This window comes from Panthera uncia, chromosome B4, assembly GCF_023721935.1.
Source record: "Panthera uncia isolate 11264 chromosome B4, Puncia_PCG_1.0, whole genome shotgun sequence".
Classification (NCBI taxonomy): Eukaryota; Metazoa; Chordata; class Mammalia; order Carnivora; family Felidae; genus Panthera; species Panthera uncia.
In genome coordinates, this window is record NC_064809.1 from 42430554 (window position 1) to 42440501 (window position 9948).

At 38.4% G+C, this 9948-nt stretch overlaps 1 protein-coding gene across 2 annotated transcripts in view; it reads right to left on the reverse strand.

The window, feature by feature from the left end:
• The window catches only part of LOC125918819 (ovostatin homolog 2-like), a 54189-nt gene extending 44617 nt beyond the window's left edge, over nucleotides 1–9572 (reverse strand). The window contains exons 1-7 of one of the 2 annotated variants that reach the window (XM_049625052.1): nucleotides 9244–9572; nucleotides 8743–8926; nucleotides 7591–7747; nucleotides 6015–6067; nucleotides 5542–5562; nucleotides 2748–2916; nucleotides 2172–2256 (exon numbers count right to left, since the gene is read on the reverse strand). In XM_049625052.1, the coding sequence (XP_049481009.1) occupies nucleotides 2172–2256; nucleotides 2748–2916; nucleotides 5542–5562; nucleotides 6015–6067; nucleotides 7591–7747; nucleotides 8743–8926; nucleotides 9244–9308 (734 nt within the window). In that variant the 5' untranslated portion in view covers nucleotides 9309–9572. Of the gene's footprint in view, nucleotides 1–2171; nucleotides 2257–2747; nucleotides 2917–5541; nucleotides 5563–6014; nucleotides 6068–7590; nucleotides 7748–8742 lie in introns of both variants that reach the window. The other variant, XM_049625051.1, reaches the window with a different exon arrangement.
• Nucleotides 9573–9948: the final 376 nt, after the last annotated feature.

The window sequence follows — 9948 nt, forward strand, 5'->3', positions numbered from 1 at the left end:
GAACATATCTTATTATTGCTTCTTACTGTCTTTTGCTTACAAAATAAAACTCTCATTGTCGTATTTTCTAGGGGTTAACACATGCCTGTGAAATATGTAGCTTAAATGTTCGTACAGATCAGAAAGAATAAACATTTTCCCTTTGTGATTTGAAAAGCTTTTGGTGGGTACTAATGCGGTTTATTAAGGTGTCTTTGCCTATAGGCGCGTTTTCTTCCCTGTTTGCTAAAAGGGGGCCGTTTGCCAAAATACCCTGGCTTGCTGTTGTTTTCTCAAGTGCCAGGGAGTCCTGAAGAAACAATGCACAGACGTAGTGCGTGCAACCTGAGGTAGGCAACTCATGCATGGATGTTCACTCCTAGACATACTGATTTTATTCATCCTGTTCCTGTAACCTGCCCAGAAATATTTCTGTAGCCACGAGAGCTTCTGTCTCAACTGCCTGGTCCTGTTGCAGGGCATCATGATTGCTGATAACTGAATACCATGTCATGTCAAATCTAAATGAAATGTAACATTCAAGAAGTTTTTGAGAACTCCCAATTCTGTATCAACAGTTAGTTTAGCAAGTCTCCTATGAAGGCGATACTTGATAAATGCTTTGGCTCTCCTGATATCTGTGTCGTACTTTTTTTTTTTAGCATACCCCTGGGCAGATAAATTATAGGTATTAATCCCATTGACAGTTCTGGCTTGTGTGGGATTTTATGAGTGAAACTAGTTTAGGAGCCTGGATTTTTTGAAGCGTATTTGATTACCTCCTTATTTTTAGCACACATATCTACATCTTTCATATATTACGTTTATGAAATTCTAGCACGTGTCAGCTACTCTTCACCGAGACAAGAAAATATTCGTACAGTTGTGCTAGAGTCCAAAGAACATTGTAGATACTGTCAGCCTTTCACCCAATATATCTTTAAAGTACCTTGACTCTACTCAAGAATATTTTGAAAGTCAAAATCTACTTTGAAACCCTCTGAAGATGCTCTAAAGCAAACTATTTCCATGTCGCCAATTAAATAAAAAGTTGGAACAAATATGTCATATATTACAATTTTTAATTGTTTATATAAATTATAACAGAGGTCTTGGTTAGAAGAGTACTTCTGACATCAAATAGTATTGGTCTAAATCCTAAGTCGGCCATCAAAAGGCGCCATTACTGTTGATAAATTATTTCAGTTCTCTGTATCTTGTTATCTTTTTTTTCTAAAACAAAGATGATAACAGCTTCTATCACATAGCATGGGGGTAAGAATATAATAAGGGCAATGCTCAGCACAGAAATTGGCATTCAATAAATATTAACTATATTAATTATTATTAGAAATTTGAGAAAAGGCATCATACTCTTAAAAATGTAAAAGGCATTCGAAATCATTTCCCAAAAACAAAACTAAAATTTCTCAAATCATACAGGATTTTTTTTTTCACACGAGGAAGATTCAAATTAATTCTAATTGCTAAAAATACCTTTTTTCCCACTATGACATTTTGAAGAGTTTCTTTTTTATTTAAAATGAAAATATCAATGATGGTGAAGATTCAGTGAGGCAGGTACTTCTGTATCAGCTGCTGGAACTTTACACTGATGCAACGTATTTAGTGAGTAATATGGCAATCAAAAAACTAAAAGAATATTATACATTCTGTCTTGACAATTCCAGTTCTGGACATCTTTCTTAAGTAAATCGTTTTTAATTCAGAAGATACTTCTTATACACTTATACACAAAGACATATACTATAATAGTACGGAAAAAAGCTGAATAGCCTCCATGTTATATAATAAAGAAAAGTTAATTTGGTATGGCCACATAGAGTTATGTTTATGCAGCAAGGAATTAGAATTAGTAAAAGATGAGCTGAATATGAAGACATGTTTTCTTAATTATAGTGTATAGAAAAGGATGATTGCAGTTGATGAATATGAAAAGATTCATACAAGACTAGAAGAAAATACCTTACAATGTAAATGGGAATCAGCAGAATTAATTACAGGTAATTTCTTATGGTTTTCTTTGTTTTTAAAATATTTTACAACAAGAATTCACTCTTTCTCTAACAATCTTAAAGGAAGCATATAAATAAAGTTACATGGTTAATCTCATTTCTCATTCTTTCTGAGCTCTATATTGACCGTTGGAGTCAAATCTCCTGAATACTTACTTAGCACATACATTCACTTGGAACTCATCATCCGAAATAGTTACTATTTGTGGTGCACTGACCTTAACTTCAAACCTGGGCAACACTGGAAACAAAAAGAAATAGACTTCAGCCCCTACAACCACTGGTGAGAAAAACTTATGGCAATCACGTAACTAATCATGTAACTAGGTAGGTTTCTGTGCACAACATTTTCCTATGTATGCATCTCGATAGCCCACATTTCAACTGCCCCCAATTCTGTGTGTGGCACCAGTAAGTCATAGGGCCTTTCCTTTATCTTCCCTGTTCTCAGAACTTCACATGTTATTTATCGTAATCATTTAGATCATCTTAGAAGATTGTCTGGATTCTAGAAGATGAGACATTTCCCAGGTAGGAAGGTCAGGGGTTAGAATAAGGATACAGGGCAAGAAGGAAGGATGATAAAGCAGAAAACCCCAAGAAAGGAAAATGGCAGAAAATCAAATCAAGCCTCACCTAAATCTTTTGGCTAAATCTAACATAAAATTTGTTTTGTTCAGCCCTTTGAACTCTTCCTTTATAAGGAAACAACCATAAGTAGTAATTCATTACCATATCTATCAACAGTAAATTGGTGTGTCAATGTCTTTCCTGATTTTTCTTTCACGATAATAGAGTAATCTCCAAATATTGGTTCTGAAATCAGTTGGAATGAGAGTTGGGTAATGTTTTGAAAGGAGGTCACATTTTGCCACTGAAAAATCCTATTGTGTTGAGGATCCTAGAAATAAAGAAGAAATAAAATTAGAGGTCATGAAGAGTATTATCCCTTCTTTCTTTATTCTGAGTACCTTCTATAGTTATTGGAAGTAAAGAAAACTACCATTTTATTGCACTAATATCTTGCACTGTAACAATAACATAACTTCCTCGGGTATACAAATTCAATATTACAGTATGTCTCTGTTAAGCCCCAAAAGGATAAGAACAACAATCTCTAACTATTGCTTTGGATTTTTGTCCTTCTGAACCAGAGTTCCATAGTTAACAAGTTTAAAACACAGGGGCGGGGCGCCTGGGTGGCTCAGTCAGTTGAGCGGCCGGCTTCAGCTCAGGTCATTATCTCACAGTCTGTGAGTTCGAGCCCCTCGTCGGGCTCTGTGCTGACCGCTCAGAGCCTGGAGCCTGTTTCGGATTCTGTGTCTCCCTCTCTCTGCCCCTCCCCCGTTCATGCTCTGTCTCTCTCTGTCTCAAAAATAAATAAAAAAATAATAATAATAAAAAAATAAATAAAACACAGGGGCGCCTGGGTGGCTCAGTCGGTTAAGCATCTGACTTTGGCTCAGGTCATGCTCTCGCTGCTCATGAGTTCGAGCCCCTTTTCAGGCCCTGTGTTACAGCTCAGAGCCTGGAGCCTGCTTCAGATTCTGTCTCTGTCTCTCTGCCCCTCCCCTGCTCACACTCTGTCTCTCTCTCTCTCTCTCAAATATAAAATTAAACACAGAAAAAATTAAAAAAAATAAAACGCAACATGCCTGCCCCAGAGTAGTGCTTTCCACAGTAGAGTGGACCCACTCCAACAGATGCATAAGGAGGGATTTATTCTAACAAATACTTCTATTTGTCACTGGTGTTTATTTGGTCTATAAATAAACTGGTTATGAATTTACACAATGCATGCAAGAGCTGTTTAATGGGAGTTCTACATTTTCTTCTTTATTTGTTTTTAGCATATTACATCTTATGTGAGCCTGCTTCCATAAGCCTATTTAAAGATATCAACCAGTTGTGATTAAAGAATTCCTGATAAAAAGATTTCTACAAAGAAACAAAAACATTATTTACTACTCACTTAATTTAATTTTTTTTTCTCTCCTTTACAATAAAACCTAGAAAACTAAATTAATTTTCCAGGCTTCCTTTCAGTAAGGATTGTCCATATGACCAATGTAACCAAGTTGGCCAATGAAATGACCAATGTAACCAGCTTGGCCAATGAAATGTAAGTAGAAGTCACCGAGTAGACATTATTTCTAAAAGAATCAGTTGCGGCTGGCCTTGAGAATAAAACAACACACTGAGGCCAGCCGAGAGGTTACATAGAAGAAGCCCGGATCCTTCGTAATATTATGTTGTTCTTGTCCAGACCTTAAAGTGCCTGCACTCAGACTTAGTGGTTTGTGAAAACAATAAAACTTTCACTCATTTAAACCAATGTTGGTTAAGCTTTCTGTTGCTTTCAGTGGAACACTAGCTGTGAAGGTAACTGTGAAGGTAGAATCCTAGTGTTCACACTAGGATGTGAAGATAATGCTATTTACAGATTACGAAGGATGCGGAAAACATGAAAATGGCTGACTTGATATTTATCCTACTGGAAGGATGAGCTATTTGCCACCCACGTAAGAAGGAATTTGTATTATAAAGACAAAATTATATTGTATATATATATATATATATATATATACAAAATTATATTATACATCGCATTATAAAGACAAAAAAATTCGTATTATAAAGACAATTTGGAATATTTATATACATATATAATGACAATGAACCTAGATCCTAGTGTATTAACATTTAATTTTTTTTTTAATCTTTATTTATTTTGAGAGAGAGAGAGTGTGAGCAGGGAAGGAGCTGAGGGGAGGGAGACACAGAATCCGAAGCAGGCTCCAGGCCCTGAGCTGTCAGCACGGGGCCCGACGGGGGGCTCAAACTCACGAACCACGAGATCATGACCTGAGCCAAAGTCAGACGCTTAAGCAGCTGAGCCACCCAGGCGCCCCTCAGTATATTAACATTTAGACTTAGTTAATAGTAATAATACATATTGCACGTAGAAATTAAAGTACATATGTTGGAATTGATGGGCACAAAAGATTTACTGACAGACTTAAGATCTGAAATTAAGTCACACTCTACTGCACTAGAGCTTTGAACTGTAGAAGGAGACTCCATTAACTATTTTCTGAAAGCAAAGGGTCCATTTTGTAATAATATCACCGACTCTATTTCAAACCTTTAGGTGTTTGTGTTTTCTATTTCCTTAAAATAAGATATGGTTAAATTAACATTGAGAAGGGCCAGTAGCCAAAATGAAGCAATTTTAAACATAAACCTCCCTTAGAAGGAGCCCAATCGTTCATTTTCTGTGGAAATCCATTACTGCATTTGCCACACAGGATCAATACCAAAGTGGCAGCTTTTTATTTACATCTTCCGCTGATGCCTTACATTGTAAGTAGATAAACATTTCTCTTCCCCTTATTTCAGTTCCCTTACTTTCTAACTACACGTAATGAAAACTACACACACACGCGCACACACACACACACACACACACACATCCTTATTTATCTGAATATTCAAAATAATGAGTGTGATAAAGCAGATCGCTTACCTGAAGTGTGATCAATGGATACTGAAAAGAAAAAAATGCAGGTTAATATTGTAATAGTGTTTTTTTTTCTTTTTTTTTTTTTTTTTTGCCAGATATTGCATTGTTAAGATCGTCTGGCTTCGTGTTGAGACGGCCTTAAGTTTCGCAGAAGACCAAGTTTCCGTAGTTAAGCGTGCCAAGAAAACCCCAAATGTGAGAGATCCTGAACCTCATCAGGGAAGTGGAAAGCAGGTTCCATGCAACCCATTTTTTTCCCCCCTTATATGATGAAAAGACCTAAAGAAGTACAAACTAACTCCCAGTAAAGACAAGTTCTAAATTTGGGGGTCAGCATTGAAACTCCACCTGTACAGTATTCCATGTTAGAATCAATTTCCGTACTTATGCAAAGCCTCCTGGTGACACTTTAGATGGTAATGGATTTGTTTACTTTGCTTCGATTTCATTGTACCGTTAGAAATTAATGAACTCACCAATTCCTCAACAGGTCTGAACTTGGTATCCAGCGTCACGATGCGAATTTGAACTAAAAGAAAAGAGGAAGAAGGGATGAATGCTTGTAAATAGACATAGGTATGTCTACGAATGCTTGTAAATAGACATAGCAATTAATTGTCTTGCTGTCACGGAATGCTGCCCTGTGTCCCCTAGCTCTGATGTGACCCTTTGAAATTTGGGTCCTATTTGGAAAGAGCTCTCGTTACACATTTGTAATTCCTCTGTTGACTGTTGACGATGCTCTATTATTACCAAAGCTGCTACCACCAACTGGAAAGTTTTGCCCTAAATGGCCCACAGGGACACCTTAAAAATTGGAGCCTCGGGGCACCTGCGTGGCTCAGTCAGTTGAGCATCTGACTTTCGATTTTGCCTCAGGTCATGATCTCGCGGTTTGTGAGTTCAAGCCCCACATGGGGCTCTGCACTGACAGTGTGGAGCCCACTTCGGCATCTCTCTCCCTCTCTCTGACCCTCCCCGGCTGGCATATGTGTGCGCATGCACGCACGTGCTTTCTCTCTCTCAAAATAAATAAACGTTATAAAAAATTGGTGCCAGAATTAATTGTAGAAAGAAAAATGTGAAGTATGTATAGTAGAAGTTAAACATAATTTTCTGGAAAAGGATAGTAACGTTAGCAAACATTAAATTAATTTTAGCAGAATTCCAGAAAGATCATTTTAACTACCTTTATATACATAACTGTCATGATAACATTTTAATAAGTACAGAGAGAATATAATGCAGGGAAAAAAATCTCAGTATAGGAATTCTGTTTTAATTCTTTTATTTCTTTTCAAAATAAATCATACAAATATGTAATATTAGAAGAAAATACATAGATGATGTCATCCAACCCCCTAATTTTACAAATGAGAAAGCTAAAGATCTCAAAGAGCAGAATTTCCTTGTCGAAATCCAATAATTTACTGGTACAGCCAAAACAAAAACCACCCCAGTTCAGAATCCTAGTTTGGTGTTCTTTCTGCCACCTTTTACTTACCACAATACTAAAGAAAATAGAAGAACTCTGCTTAGGTTATCAGATTAGTGATTATTTCTACTGGCACGAATAATAATAATAATAAGGAGTCTTTGTGCTAGGTCCTATTTTACATTGACTGTCTCATTTTATTCTCACACTATTTCCGGAAGGGAGGCATTTTTATTCCCTCCATTCTACAGATGAAAAGACTTGAGTCTACACAGAGATTTACTTGGCTGGCCCAACTGGTAAATTATGGAGCAAGAAGTGAAACCAAACGTTTTGCATCCCAGGCTCGTATCCATTTTATTACGAAAGTCTGTCACTAGAACTTTTAAACTTTTAAAGTGGCATGCACGCGTTTAAGAAGCAAAGCATTCAGTTCCTGGGGCTGGAGGGCACTGTTACGTAACTGACCTAGGCGGCCAGTAGAAATTCGAGAAATCCGTGATCCCCTACCATTCAGAATAAACTTGAGACTGACATTCACACGTTCGGGGTGCTCTAAATTTGAGGAATGTGTTCCTGAGGCCAGTGAAACAAAGGAAACAAGAACACTGACTTACCCTTTTGTCCAGGTTGATAGATGGGCTTATCTGTCTGCACAAAGGTTACGGTCTCCTCTGAAGCGAGTGCTACGGACCTCCTCTCAAAGATTTTAAGAGTCTCTCCCTTAGCCCGCAATGTCACAAAGGCCAAGGGCTCAGAGGACTTTTGAGACACCTGTTCATGTTAAAGAGCAGAGAATGGGAAAACAAGTTGTAGACATTGAGCTGGTAAATAAGGTCTTAAACTGGCTTCTCAGGCCGCGAGCCTCTAGAGAGGACCTTATGTCTTTTTTTATTTTTTTAATTTTTTTTTAACATTTATTTATTTTTGAGACAGAGAGAGACAGAGCATGAACGGGGGAGGGGCAGAGAGAGAGGGAGACACAGAATCGGAAGCAGGCTCCAGGCTCTGAGCCATCAGCGCAGAGCCCGACGCGGGGCTCGAACTCACGGACCGCGAGATCGTGACCCCTGCTGAAGTCCGACGCTTAACCGACTGAGCCATCCAGGCGCCCCAGGACCTTATGTCTTAAAGGGAGACTCGGAGACCACTTTTTACAATTGCTTTAGTTAGCATGAGGACTGTTTCTGACAAACTTATTTTTACGTCCGCTAGCCTTCTATTTTCTGTGTGTGTGTGTGTGTGTGTGTGTGTTGCCCTCACTGTCAATCTTGCTTCTTTTTACCTGTATTTTCTTTCCTCATATTGTTAAACGGTTCTATCCAAAGGGCAGTGATTGTGCTTGATTATCACTGCCTATGAAAGAATAATGGCAGTATTTCACAGGTTTTGTTGCATGGGTAAATTTTCCTTTTGTTTCTTGCCTCTCAGGAAGTCTCTGATCCCATTCCCTAGCTTCCACATTGCATCCAAAATCAAGGTTTGTTATCTCTCTAAAAGTAATGCTTTAATGCTTATTTGTTTGTGAGAGAGCGCAAGTTGGGGAAGGGGCAGAGAGAGGGGGACAGAGGGTCCCAAGCAGGCTCTGCGCTGACGGGAGCGAACCTGATGTGGGGCTCGAACTCCCGAACCATGAGATCATGATCTCTGAGCCGAAGTCAGACGTTGAACTGACGGAGCCGCTCAGGGACCCCTCTCTAAAAATAATTTTTCAGTAATAATTTCCTCACCCCCGCTGAAGTTCGGAAACGGCAAGTTCAGTGCCTCACCTTGAAATCTGCACAAGCGTAGAAGTTATCGTCGTCCACAGACTGGTCAAAAATCGTGGTGTTGTATCCATCATATTCTAGGACAACACTCAAGGATACAGATTCGTTAAGGTTTGAAAGGTGGAGACAAGCCTTGTCTGTAGAATGACTCTGCATCACGGAGGACACCCATAGGATATATTGCCTGTGCAAAGAAAGTAACCAAGGCTTTAAACAAGTGTAGCAGAAATGCAGAACACGCATAAGAAACAATTTTAACGTATTGAAATGTTTCTGAAACATTTTTCATAGCATTGCGATAAACTTGAGTATGTAGAGAGAGGCATCTTAAGAAAAAGGTCCTAATTCCCTCATATGCTTGTTTAAAATTTATAAGGCAAACCAGCACTCAGTCTCAGAAGTTGAAACAGTCAAGTAGAATCATATTTTAACACAGCACGCATTTCCCCTGGTCACTTTGCCAGGACTCAGGGTAAGAATACAGAGTATACATTTCCTTACGGTTCTGAAGCCACAGAAACAGTAAAATGAAGCAAGAAGGTGCTCAGAAAAATGGTGGGCACCATTTTATCCCAGTGTCTGAACAATAAAGACTTCAAGGTAAATATTCAATCTCTCTCTCTCTTTTCTTCTTATTCGATGTTAGCTGCCCCAATTATCCACTTTCTTTTCTTCCTTCCACTCTGCCTTTCCCTGTACGTTGTTGCTTTTATAGTCAGGCACGATGAAGGATCAGTTACTTTTTGGAACAAGTCACTTGGGACCCATCAATCACACGTAGAATAGCCTCTCCCATTACTTCTGGAGCAAGGAGGAGCGTGTTATCGCTTTATATATAAAACTTCCTTCTTAAGTTCATTGGATGCTGCTCTGTTTTTGGAATCAGCAGCACAGGTTGGACAGGAAGCAAGAGAAAACAAAGAAAACAGTTGTGCAACACTTAAGAGCTCATTCATTTAATTAAGCACTTCCCTCCCGGGGCTGACCGCAGTATCAGAAAGCGTTGATAGATAGGAATTAGCACTGGGCAGAAAAATACCCCTCCAAAAAGCTGTTATCATTCTGATTGCCAAAAGGTACATTTTTTAAGCTGCTGAGAAAAGTAGCAATATCCGACGCTATCAAAACACAGGTGGAAATGGATATCTCAATACAGGCTCGTTTTATGGATAATTGATACTGTTTTTATTCTTTTATAAATTCAAA